This window comes from Macrobrachium rosenbergii, chromosome 31 (genome assembly GCF_040412425.1).
Source record: "Macrobrachium rosenbergii isolate ZJJX-2024 chromosome 31, ASM4041242v1, whole genome shotgun sequence".
NCBI classification, from domain to species: domain Eukaryota; kingdom Metazoa; phylum Arthropoda; class Malacostraca; order Decapoda; family Palaemonidae; genus Macrobrachium; species Macrobrachium rosenbergii.
Window position 1 is genome coordinate 30,081,890 of NC_089771.1, and position 14,556 is coordinate 30,096,445.

General features: G+C 35.0%; 2 protein-coding genes across 3 annotated transcripts in view; one reads left to right on the plus strand and one right to left on the minus strand.

The window, feature by feature from the left end:
* LOC136855316 (uncharacterized) overlaps nt 1-14,556 on the plus strand; it is a 612,714-nt gene that overhangs the window by 88,544 nt on the left and 509,614 nt on the right. The window lies entirely within an intron of this gene.
* The window catches only part of LOC136855508 (pyrokinin-1 receptor-like), a 43,922-nt gene continuing 32,809 nt past the window's right edge, over nt 3,444-14,556 (minus strand). The window contains exons 5-6 of one of the 2 annotated variants that reach the window (XM_067132614.1): nt 6,540-6,870; nt 3,444-4,581 (exon numbers count right to left, since the gene is read on the minus strand). In XM_067132614.1, coding sequence (XP_066988715.1) covers nt 6,563-6,870 — 308 coding nt within the window. In that variant the 3' untranslated portion in view covers nt 3,444-4,581; nt 6,540-6,562. The remainder of the gene's footprint in view (nt 4,582-6,539; nt 6,871-14,556) is intronic. The other variant, XM_067132613.1, reaches the window with a different exon arrangement.

Consider the following 14,556-nt stretch of genomic DNA (forward strand, 5'->3'; position numbering starts at 1 on the left):
AGCACCAGAAAAGTTGCCAGTTTCTCTCTTTTCAGACTTCTCTCTAAAGGTTGCCAGTTTCTCAATTTTTCCGACTTCCCTCTTGAACAATGACGCAGTTGTTGTTTTACGTCTTGAAAGTTTATATATATTTCTTTTTTCTTTTTTTTAGCTTTTCGGGTTATTTCATTGTGTTTCGGTCTGGTATCTGGTATCAAAGGAATTTTTTTTTTTTACTGAAGAAAGCTATTGAATTTTGCATTCTGGAACTTCTGTGCAAAGAAGTATTTCTTTACTTAGGCTAATTCTCTTATTTTGCATTTTACATTACCGTTCAGAAAATAATTTGGTGCTAACTTTAGGTCTTCAGATTACTGTTCGTTTTAATTATCATAAGATAATGTATCACTTAGAAAAAATTTTTGAGATAATGTATTACTTAGAAAAAAATTTAAGGTAATGTATCACTCAGAAAGAAAATGTTAAGGTAAGGTATCACTTAGAAAAAAAAATGTTAAGATAACGTATCACTTAAAAATATGTCAAGATAATATATCACTTAGAAGAAAAAAAAATGTTATAATGTATCACTTAGAAAAAAAATGTTAACTTTAACTTGAATTCAATCCTCCAGTAAGTCAAATTCTTTAATTTTGTGGGTCCACGAAGTACAAAAGTTTTTCCTGGAATATTCTACGGAAGGAAAATTTCTTGATGGATATAGTAAATTTCTACTAATTTTTAAAAGAAAGACAATTGAATGAAATCCAAAAGCGAGATACATACGTTCGCCTTCCATACACATAACCTTCCCTTGCAGGTATATGGGATCTTTCCTAGACAGTGGCCCCAAGGGTTTTCGGGGGTCGTTATCTAGGACTAATATTTCTTGGGGGGGTCATTATCTTTATATGATAATTACAGTCTTTTATGTTTTTAGGGTCATCCCCAAGGGGCTTGTACTAAACACGCCTCAGAGGTGGGTACATACCGGGTTAAAACCCTTTTTTGGGGGGGTCACTATCTAGTAAAGATCCGGTATTTGTAATGAATGTCAGACGCAATGGATGCTATATTTTTTGTCCGTCCGTCCGTCCGCAGTTTTTCTGTCTGCACTCACATCTTAAAAACTACAGAGGCTAGAGGGCTGCAAATTGGTATGTTGATCATACACCCTCCGTTCATCAAACATACCAAATTGCAGCCCTCTAACCTTCAATATTTTTATTTTATTTAAGGTTAAAGTTATCCATAATCGTGCGTCTGGCAGCGATATAAGCCAGGCCACCACCGAGCCGTAGTTAAAGTTTCATGGGGCGCGGCTCATACAGCATTAAACCGAGACCACCGGAAGAAAGGTCTGTTTTCAGTGGCCTTGATTATAAGCCGTACAGAAAACTCGATTTTGCCGGAGAAACTTCGGCGCATGTTTTACCTGTTGTTTCTTATCTTCATTATGGTATGATTAATTAAGCTGTGAGATTCCCTCGCTTGAAGTATGCAGAATTAATGGATAGTCCTTAGATGATACGCTGGTATGTTTTTAGAAGTGATGGAACCACACGGCTTTTAAAGGCTTCGCTGGATGTAAGTTAAAAGAATTTCTCTCTCTCTCTCTCTCTCTCTCTCTCTCTCTCTCTCTCTCTCTCTCTCTCTCTCTCTCTCAAACACACATACACACTCACACACAAGGCTTCCTCGATTAAAAATCTCTCTCTCTCTCTCTCTCTCTCTCTCTCTCTCTCTCTCTCTCTCTCTCTCTCTCTCTCTCTCTCTCTCTCTCTCACACACACACACACACACACACACAAATAAAAGGCTATAACAAGGCTATAACAGTAGATTGTACAGAAACTCTTTTAAACGACATGTAAATAACAGAAATATTGATTAAGACAATAATAATAATAATAATAATAATAGTAATAGTAGTAATAATAATAGTAGTAGTAGTAGTAGTAGTAGTAGTAGTAGTAGTAGTAGTAGTAGTAGTAGTAGTAGTAGTAGTAGTAACAGTGATAAAGATATACAGAAACAGCTGAAATGATTCAACTTGATAGTAATCGGTTTTCATAGAACCCATCAGAATAAAGCGGGTTACTCCCTTTGGTTTTAGGGCTGTAAAACGACTTTCATTGGTTTTTATAAAACCCATCAGAATAAAGCCTGTTGCTCCCTTACGTTGCTAGAGCTTTAAAACGACTTTCACGTAACTAATCTTAATATCACGCTTAGTAAACATTCATTTGTTTATTTTCATGCAACCTGAAGCTTCGCTGTTAATTACACTTCAGTATCTTGTATTTTTTAGATTTGTTTTTCTTCATTGTACTTTTTCCTTCGCTTTTTATGTTGTAGTTTCATCTGTAGTTCCATCAGATTATTTTCCTTGTATTTCTTCATTCACTGCTTTATTTTATTTTCATTCGCAGTTCCATTTCAGTTGACCTGGCTATCTCTGTTTTTCTGTTAATCCTTCACTATTTGGAAATAGATTGTGTCTCTTGTAACAGCTTTCTAGCTTTCCGTAAAATCGTAAGTTAATGAAGATAATTTTATTTCGCACAATATTTATTTCTACTTTTCCCCCTGATAGCCGGAGTTCGGTCTTTCTTTATTTGCATTTGTGACAGTGTTTATATATTTTACCATTTTTATATTTCCAAGTTGTAATTTATTTCCATTTATAACATTTTTATATTTCCAAGTTGTAATTTATTTCCATTTATAACATTTTTATATTTCCAAGTTGTAATTTATTTCCATTTATAACATTTTTATATTTCCAAGTTGTAATTTATTTCCATTATAACATTTTTATATTTCCAAGTTTTCTGAGGGGCCAGACAGAGCTTTGACCATCAGTCCTGTCAGTTTTATGTCGAAATAAGTAATTAAATAAGTGTCATTTTGTCCCTTCGTGACAGTTACACCTCACTCATATACTTCACAAGTTTTGAAAGAACACTAACGAAAACTTACGTAAATTTTTTTGTTATATATACTTTCTATTTATCATCGGTATATCACAGCACAACAAACGTTCGTTCCGTTTCCTTCCTCCGTTCGTTTTTGCTTTCACGTTTTCCTTCCTGTTCTTTTGCTTTCTCTTCCTCTCCGTTTTATTTTCCCGTCTTTTACTTTCTGCTTTGTCCTTTCGGTCTCTCTCGTCCTTTTACTCAAGAACACACTTCGTAGCAGAAGAAATGATCAGAGAAAGGTACTGCAATAGTCTTCTGTTAATTAAAGATTTTGTATGTATGCATATATGTATATGTATATATATACATATATATATATATATATGTATATGTATATATATACATACAATACATATATGTATATATATAATATATATAAATATATATATTATATATATATATAAAATATATATATATATATATATATATATATATATATATATATATATATATATATATATATATATATATATATGTAAGGAAAGAACATGTATTTACACACTTGAGCAAAATAGTAAATCCTGTCTGTCAGATGTGTTTTGCTGATTTATATTGTTAATCAGAGTGATGAACAGATTTGGCTTCATAATGTACTGATTTTGTAAACATCTTATTACGTAGCTTAGAACAGAGACTAAAAATCGTGTTTGCTGTCGGAAACTAATATTTTTTTTTTTTTTTACATTTTATGCATGGCACGTGCGAAATATTTACACGATTTACATAATTGCTGAGACCTGTAATGTACAGACCTCATTTTTTTATATTTGCAGCGTGATTTTCAAGTCGTAATTAAGAGCGAGTGCAAAACACACAACAGAGAAAACACTCATTTATGTCAGTGTTTTTGTGGACAGATCGACTCAATCTACGTGGCTTCAGAGAATTCGGGTTTATTGTATAATAGGAAACAAAATGCAGTCAGTTCCATTTCGTGGAATGGAATGGAATACCCTCTCATTATACCACCCATTATTTTCCATCGGCGTCACGTCACTGGGGCCTTTCCAATGGCACTGATTGTTTTTTTTTTTTTTTGTTTTGTTGGCACCTCGAACCATCTGCGTCATCCCCCGATTGTTACGCAAGACAGTCACTGTTGTTTTAACTACAACAACAACACAGTACGGATTCAAGATGGCCAATATTGTCACTATAAGTGAGTTATATATCACTGATTTGTCTAGTATTATCACCATCACAGAATGTTACAATCAGCACTTTTAGCGTAGTTCAAGATGGCCGTTGTGGTCACCATAAATTTGAGTTATAAATCACTTGATTTATCTTGGCAAACATTTTGCCGTTCGTGTTATCACCATCACAGATGTTGCAGAGTGTTGCAATCAACACTTTTCAGCACACTTTTATAAGTGATTGCCGTTGTCCACTTCACACTTTGTGTTTGAGCACCTGTTCAAACGGTGTCTCCACCTGAGTGGCACTGGCTATTTCTGAGTTTCTTCAGTGGCACTGGAGCTGTGGTTCCAAACATCCTTTTTGGCACCCAGTTGTGAATTCAGTATGGTGTAGATACCCTGGCAGTCTTCGAAAGCGTCGGGTTTCTGTGGTGGGCATTTTCGTGAATGGACTTGGGAGGAAGGGCTTTGACCTCTGACCTCTGCAAAAAAAGAGAAAAAGTTATTCTTATGGAGCTGACACATTTGACTTTCTTTAAGTTCAAATGCATGATTATTATTTTCTTAATACCATATTGTGTGTTAATGTGATTTGAATGTAAAATGACTAATTAGTAATATATTAATTGTAATATAATTTAAATGTATAATCATGAATTTCCTAATACCATATCATGTGCAATATGATTTATATATATATAATTACTAATTACCTGATTCCATATTAATAATAGGCCTAATATAATGGAAATGTATGATAAATAATATTCTAATACCATATTATGTGCAATATGATTTATATATATAATCACCAACTACTTAATACCATATTAATTAATGGTAATATAATTGAAATGTATCGTCAATAATATTCTGATACCATATTAAGTGTATAGTCAGTAATATTCTGATACCATATTACGTGTAATATATGGAATGTATAATCACTATACCTTCTTATGTATAAGCCTTCTTGCAACTGACTTAACTGCTCTCTCTCTCTCTCTCTCTCTCTCTCTCTCTCTCTCTCTCTCTCTCTCTCTCTCTCTCTCTCTCTCTCTCTCTCATGTTCATGAATGACTGTTGGTTTTATGATATTAGAAAAGCTTTTATAAAAGTTTGCGGTCTTTCATAAAATCTTTCTTATGGACTTGGTGCAAAATCTTATGCACCTTTCATCAATGAAAGTCTCTGCTGAAAAACCTTGTGCTCCTTTCATCAATGAAAGTCTCAGCCTTTAATCCCAACGTAATCCTGACGTAGCCTAAAGTCATTTTTTTTTTTTTTTATCTTTTTGGCAAAATTTCTTCCCTCTTAGCCAGCGCATTTTTGACTTAATGTGAAAGAGTTCTGACCAGGAAGTTTGGCCTTTCGAAAAATATTCGCCGGAAGGAGGAAGTGGGCCTCGCCGAATTTTTTTTATCTTTATTGGAGTCAAATGAACTTAAATTAGGTTTGGTGGTAATGTGCACAATGTCTTCTTCTTCTTCTTCTTCTTCTTCTTCTTCTTCTTCTTCTTCTTCTTCTTCTGGGAATAAAATTAACATAAAGTTGTTTTGGTGCTGTTGTGCACAATGCCTCTGGGCTGTTGTTGTTGTTGTACATATTATTATTAGAATAGATCTAAAACCAGAAGAAATACTACATTTTTCCTTTGCAATGTTCTTACCCACGTTAGACCATGTATATGAATTGCCATTGGACTTAAATTCTTACCCACGTTAGACCCATGTGATGTGATGTGCTATTGGACTTAAATTCTTAACCACGTTAGACCCATGTGATGTGATGTGCCATTGGACTTAAATTTTTACCCACGTTAGACCCATGTGATGTGATGTGCTATTGGACTTAAATTCTTAACCACGTTAGACCCATGTGATGTGATGTGCCATTGGACTTAAATTCTTACCCACGTTAGACCCATGTATGTGATGTGCCATTGGACTTCAATTCTTACCCACTTTGGACCCATGTGATGTGCCATTGGACTTAAATTCTTACCCACGTTAGACCCATGTGATGCGATGTGCCATTGGACTTAAATTCTTCCCCACGTTATACCCATGTGATGCGATGTGCCATTGGACTTAAATTCTTACCCACGTTAGACCCATGTATGTGGCTTGCCATTGGACTTAAATTCTTACCCTTAGACCCCATGGCTTGCCATTGGACTTAAAGTGCCACCCACGTTAGAGCCCATGTATGTGGCTTGCCATTGGACTTAAATTCTTACCCACGTTAGACCCATGTATGTGGCTTGCCATTGGACTTAAAAAATTCTTACCCACGTTAGACCCATGTATGTGGCTTGCCATTGGACTTAAAAAATTCTTACCCTCATTAGACCCATGTATGTGACGTGCCATTGGACTTAAAAAATTCTTACCCACGTTAGACCCATGTGTGTGGCTTGCCATTGGACTTAAATTCTTACTTGGACTTGCATTCTTACCCACGTTAGACCCATGTGTGCGATGTGCCGTTGGACTTAGCGGACTCATCCCCTTGTATCCCGGAGGACTTGGTGGACTGCTGGTGTAGGAGCGGCTTGTGATCCCTCCTCTGGCATCCTGCAGTGCTCTGGATGCTGTTGATTTGTCTGGAGGTGAGGCTGTTGGTATGTCTGAGTCTCTGGGCGGCCAGAGGACTGGGCTGGTGGACTGACAGCGACCTGTGGTGCTTCAGGCTCTGAGAGTAGTGGTGGAAGTAACCCGAGGTGCCGTTTTTGTAGTTCTCCAGGAAGATGGCGTCCGAGTCATGGAAGCCTTTGGAAGAAGAAGGAGGAGAAGGAATCATTTAAGTTTATTTCATACGAGTTAAGCTTCTTATAAGGTAACAGTGGTTTTATTATTTGTAAGTTGCGCACGATATTGTTTTGGGTGATTTGGTCTTGTTTTAAAGGAGGTTCGTTCTTTCATCTTAAAGGTACATACACAGAATTTATGTTTATCTATCATTTTGTTATGTGAATTGTTAATGCTATTGAAAGTGTACCTACACATGCTTCTAAATATATACGTATATATGTTTATATATATATATATATATATATATATATATATATATATATATATATATATATGTATATATATTATATGTCTGTATATATATAGTTATTAAAATACAATCTTTTTGCAAACTCTCATACATGAAGTTGTTATTGTTATTGTGACTAACTTACTAGAAGAATATACTCCTCAACATCATTATTTTAAATACAAGAATGCACATTCAGTTAAGGTTTAGACCATAACATTGAATACGTACGCAAGTAGAAAAAAAGAACTCAGTGATTGAAGGCACAGTTAGATAGAAGCTTCATGCAAGTTACAAGTCACAGCCTAGATTTTACTGGAATATTTTTTTTTGTTCATTTGACGAGTGTAAATATGATGAAGATATTCTTATTCTTTCCAGGCCAATGGTGTCCTAAATGAGATAAGGGATAATGTTTATAACACTAAAAAGCAGTTGATAGAGTTCAAACTCCAGTAAAACTAATCAAATCATAGAAAAATGTTGCATTATTTGAATGATAATTATAAAAGCACATACATCAATAACATACACCTTTTATTTTCCTATTTAATGTTAGCACTTGCATACCTGAGGTATATAAGAACTGAGATTGAATTTCAGGTTAATGAACTTATTCAGATTGAAGTGAAATATCAGCTCAAGATTAATTTTATTACAATTTCTTTAAGGTCCAAAAAAAGTTAATTTTACGCCGAATTTTCCCCTTTTAGGCTCAAAAAAATGAAAGTGGGGTCTTTCGGTGTTGCCTAACTCGTTAGTGTCACACTGAACGGTACCTACAAACACTAGAAGGAAACTTACCTCTTACATTTTTAATTAATCCGTGTTTTATTGTCTCTGGTTGGATTTTTTTTTTGCATGAGTTTCATTTATATTCTCATTCGTGTTTACTTTTCTCATTTATATACTCGTGAACAAGTATTTTAAATGTATATCGATATTTGTGTATTTTTTTTTGCATGTCTGACAAGCAGATTCCTTCGACTTGTCAGAATTGATCAGAATAACATGTCAGATCTCTTACATATAAATATAAATATTGCAAAATGCATATCATTATCTCTTGCATATGCTAATATTTCTTGCATAATTAATTTCTTATCTTGACGTTGGCATGACGAATACCATGCTTGCTTGCTTGCGTAGCCTTATATATACTATATTGCTCGTTGCTTTTTGCTTGCTGTTTTTTTTGGCTCGTTTTTCCGTCGCATACCAAGGGAGTCACAACTAACAGGAGGCGTTGTCATACAGAGACTTTATTTGGTACGTAACAACAACATTCTTAGGTGACATCAGGTTGTTCTGCTTCCAGTGGCAGGGTTACACACATGGCGGGGAATTAAGACGTGATGTGGAACAAAGCAGATTGCTACTGAATAAATACACGGGACACGCACACACACACACACACACACACTTACACGTATACACAAATATACGCACATCTGTATATGTATGCTATATATATACATATATGTACATATACATATATGTATATAAATTCAGTATATATATGTGTGTATAATATGCATGTGTATACGTATTGACATAAACACATCCACACTTATATACACACGCACGGAACACCGTTTTCAGTTAATATTGAAAAACTGCAATTTATTGATCATGTTACAGACATACACGCTGTGTGTGTGTGTGTGTGTGTGTGTGTGTGTGTGTGTGTGTGGGTATACACTGAAGTCTGTAATCATGTACATATAAAAAATCACACAGATACTCTTATTGATAAATGTAGAATTCATAAATGTGGATGTTGCTTGTGCAGTGCATGTATATATATGTATATATATATACATACTGTATACATATGTATATATGTACATATATATATACATACATTTATATATATATATGTGTGTGTGTGTGTGTGTATGTATATGTGTATGAGTATACATGAAATAGTGGACGCACATTTCATAAAACATTTAGTCACTGACACAGGTTTATATATATAAATTGATAACTTAGACTACGCACAGCCGGAAGGCTAAAAGCTAAAAAAAAAGAGAGAAAGAAGAAGTTCACATACTTGAAAAATATGTAGGTTTCACAAATCAGCCAAAAATCAACAGAATAGAAGCCAGTGGTATGACAGTGAGCGTGATAAATCTACTGTTTTCATAAGATCAAATATATATATATATATATGAATTTATATATATATATAAATTTTTATTTATATATATATATATATATATATATATATATATATATATATATATATATATATAAAATAAAAAAAGTGTTTTTCGTTAAAGTATAAAAAGCCAAGGGAAGGCGTACTTGCTTCAACAAGAGAAAATGTATATAAGTTCGGATGAATTTGTGACAGATAAAAACCGCGCTGGGAAATGATGATAATGATAAAAAATTATAAATTTGACTGTAGTTAAATTAGATCACAGTTTGTTACGCTTAAGTACTCGTCGTTATCTACAAGAAAAGGGAAAGTTTTAGTAAAGTGTAAAATATTTTATAGTGCTTCTTTTTTGAGGAACAATTCTTTTTTGTAAAGCATAATGGTAGTGCCGTCTGTGCACCTCATGCGGTGCACTGTAGGCATTACTGAAGGTTCTTTGCAGCGTGCCTAAGGCCCCAGCTGCAACCCCTTTCGTTCCTTTTACCGTACCTCCTTTCATATTCTCTTTCTTCTTACTTTCCTCAACCCTCTCCTAGCAAGTGATTCATAGTGCAACTGCTTTGAGGTTTTCCTCCTGTTACACCTTTCAAACCTTTTTACTGCCAGTTTCCGTTTCAGTGCTGAATGACCTCATAGGTCCCAGTGCTTGACCTTTGGCATAAATAATATATTCAATTCAGTATAGGAAGTCTGGTCTGAAATTCCTGAATAAACTCTCGGACACAATCTCAGGCGCCCTCTATATCTCGAATTGCTTGGATTTTCGTTAGAGCCTAATCAACAGAGGCACCATGGGTTTTAATGGAACATGCCTAAATCGTTCTTCCGCCTCTGTAAGGAAAAGCAACTCTCCTCTCTCTCTCTCTCTCTCTCTCTCTCTCTCTCTCTCTCTCTCTCTCTCTCTCTCTCTCTGCGTATACGCCGAAACTACAGCAGTGTCATTACGTAACCCTGTTTCACACAGTGTCATTCCGTTTATTATTTTTAATTGTTTGTGAACGATGTCTAAATCTGCCTTAGATCTGTGATATGTTAAGTTAGTATACATATATATATATACATACATATACATATACATATACATATACATATACATATACATATACATATACATATACATATACATATACATATACATATACATATAAATATACATCATATATACATAGCATTCACATATACATTTACATATACATAATACATATGTTGTTTAAAGCAACACCATTCTATTTTGATAATGCTCGTAGCTTTATTATGTTCACTGTTGTCGTAATTTTCAAGCTCTAATTATGTATGTTATTTAAGTATACATATTCTTGAGATATATATATATATGTATTATTATTTACATATATAAATGTGTAACACACATACATATATATATATGCATAAATTATATATTATATATGTATATATAATGTCTATATATATGTACATATATAAATTATTACATACATTACACACACATATATATATATATACATATATATATATATATATCTATATATATATACATATATATATGTATAAATTATTCATACTTGTCAATTAGGGAACGATGAATTATCCTCGTAGTGGGCAAATGGCCGACTGTAAAATTACCTCAAAATATTTTTTTTTCTAACTTTTAATGAAGCCTAAAGTTTGAATTGCGATATGAACCGATTTCGGCCGCTGCTCTATATAAAACTCCACCTATCTGATAATTAGAGCGAGATGATTTAGAATAACCTTATCTATGGTCGCTGGTCTCGTAATTTTAGCTCTAATTACCTGCTCAATTTTAGATAATGACCGCTGATGTTACCGGGGGTGGGGGCCGGGATGGAGTTGGGTGTGTTTAGCGCTCTTGTGGGTGGGGGTGAGTGGCAGGAAGTGGAGGGGGTGTGGAAGGGGAGAGAAGGAATGAATGGGGTGGAAGGGAAATGGATAAGGGGAGTGGATAGAATGGGGGCGATGATTTGGCTTGGAGGATGATGAGATGGAAGGGGATATGGAAGATGGGAGATAGCGAGAAGAGAGAGAGAGAGAGGAGGAGTAGGGAGGAAGTTACCTATAGCGAGAGAGAGTAGGGAGGAGAGAGAGAGAGAGAGAGAGAGAGAGAGAGAGAGGGAGAGTTGTTACACCTATAGCAGAGAGAGAGAGAGAGGAGGAGTAGGGAAAGTTACCTGCTTGAGTTGGGAGGAAGTTACAGTGAAAGAGAGAGAGAGAGTTGTAGGGAGGAAAAGACCTGCAGTACTTATAGAGAGAGAGAGAGAGTAGGGAGAAGTTACTTATGAGGGGTTGTAGGGAGGAAAAGACCACCACAGTGAGAAGAATGGATGAGAGAGAGAGAGAGAGAGAGAGAGAGAGAGAGAGAAAGTAGGGGAGGAGGCTGTAGGGAGGGAAAGACCTACAGAGAGAGAGAGAGAGAGAGAGAGAGAGAGAGAGAGAGAGAGAGAGAGAGAGCCGACGTTCACATTAGTGGGTTCGAATATAATATTGGCATCAATATTCTCCCTGACTGGGTTCTCATTCGGCTCATCTCTACCAATATTCCTAATCGACCGAATTCCCGTTCTTTGTGTCTTCCCGTGAATATTTATTGTGAATATTTGTGTCATAATATTTATAAGATATTTTGTAAAAAGACAGACGAGATGGGGCAGCTTTCCCATAAATATATATTATAATATTTGTGTTATTAAAAAAGAGACTGGCGAGATGGACAGCTCTCTGCCCTTTTGTGTCTTAGGCCTAAAGAAGAAGAAGTATTATTCTAGGCCTAAAGAAGAAGAAGTAAAAGCATAGAAGAAATATTAGGCCTAAAGAGAATCAAACTAAAGGAATTACAAGGTTAAGGAAGAAGATTTGAACATAATTGAACGAATGATGGTTACCCTTCTGTTTAATGTATTGAGCAAATTTATGAATTTATAAATATATTATTTTATTCCAGTGATGATATTAGCCTGGTGGATATTGAGTTATGCCTGTATTATGGGAACTGTACTGTCTATTAGGGCGGTTTGTATATTGTATGGTACCCGCAGTGAACACATCATTGTAGTGAATGTATTATACGCGGTCTCTAAGTATGCTAATAGGGTTTTTTCTTTTTTAAGAAAACATTTGAATATACTTTATGTATGTATATATATATATATATATATATATATATATATATACTTTTATATATATATATATATATATATATATATATATATATATATATATATATATATATGCTATATATAATATGTCACTTAAAGACATGATTTATAGACATTCCCCTACTTACAAATGAATGAGGCAGAAATACCTTTTGTGGGCGCATAATAGCTTTTTGTGGCACAGAATCCATTTAAAAGTACCTATCTCATTTATTTGTCGGTACCAATACCTGTACCAATACCTGTACGTCACGTGCACGAGCGACTGAGCACTAAAACAATGACGTGAGAGAGAGAGAGAGAGAGAGAGAGAGAGAGACGTTCATATTAAATTGAAGCGAGTTGGAGGCAGCGTGGAATAATGCGGGGCGAGGGGGGTTTGGGGGTGAGTTCAGATTGCTAGAAAGAAATAAAAGTTTTATGGGTGGACGAGCAATGTAATTTCAGTGTCTGTTTTTAGCTTTATATATGTGTATATATAATTATATATATATATATATATATATATATATATATATATATATACATATATATGTGTATATATAATATGTATATATGTATCTTGTATGTGCTTGCGCGCGCGTGTTGTGTATGGTGGGTAATGGTGTCGTTTTTTGTTAATTGCTGGATTTCGATGGATACCTAAAGATATAATAGATTGAGCAATTGATTGATAATGGGAAGCTAATCGTTTAACGACTTCAAGCTTTGGTTATCACTGGTATACCGAATTAAGAATGAGCTACACACACACACACACACGCATATATTTTTTCGTCATTAAGAGAAAACAAAAGAGAATGATCGGAGCCACATACTTAGTTGAATCAGCATCACTATACACGTTCACAGAAGGCTCAACAACAGCCCATCGAACCTCTGACATATATTGCACCATTCGTCTGCTTTACTAGCACTTTTTCACATGTTCATGTATTAAAACCCCCTCTTTATGTTACAGCTTCCTCCGATTCATACTCTCTTTTCATCAGCTTGTCGTCTCCCATTCTTTCCACATAACCAAACCATTTCAAAACTCTCATAAATTTTTTTCTCCCATCAACGCTATTCCTTTTTCCACTCAATTTTATCTTCATTTTTTTTCTAATTTCTCTTTCATGCAATTTTTTTTTCACAGTTTCGCTTTCATGTGGATTCATCGGCCAAACTTAGTTCCATAAAGGAGAATTGGCTCAACAGTCACCTCATACATTCCAGCTTCAAGGTCCATTGGTTCTCTTAATACTTTCCATACCTTTTGGTACACATCATCATTCATTTAATGTCCGTATGGATCAAGCTATTTGCATTTTTTTCTGCCATCCTTATTAAAATTCATAGCTTAATCTACATAGTTTGCACTTTTTCTCATAACCCTACCCTTGCTTGTACTGACTTTAATTTTCTCCTGCAGTAAATGTGCTCAAACGTTTAGTAGTTACTGCAGTTTCCCCTCATCATCCAACATTAAAAATATACTGCCCTACAATAGAAAACTGCAGTGTCTGCAAAATTTCCCAAATTGAGATATGTCACCTGTTGGGCTCGTGAAACGCTTAATACACAAGCAACTGCAGTTTCAGAGTGATTCTTCAGTGCTTTCCACGAGCAATTAGCGGATCCCATTTGCAGCATCTGCAAAAATCAGTAGTAAGGCCAGGGAAAACTTCATTATCTACCATTTTTCTCAGTTTTGTATTTTTGCAGATACTGCAGTATTCCATTTTAGGGCAGTATGTCACCGACAAACGGAAGCCATTCCACTTTCCAGGAGCCGTTTCTTTTTTTCCACAACTCTGCACTTTTTATCTAATGCTCATTCCCCTGTTGCCAGAATCTCCATATCCGTAATTACCTCTGCATTCTCAGTCACTTCCATATTGCCTCCCTACTGCATCGCTTGTCAATTCTGTCATGAGATTTTAACTTGCGTAAGTCCAGATACGCCATAGTCAGATGTTGTCCAGTAATCAGAAATTTCTCTCATAATAGTGTGGTAGTTTTATGTTGGGCCATTGTACTTATCTTTGTATTGACCTACTGGGACAATGAATAACACGAATTTTGGCGTGAATGCAAGCACATACACACAGACA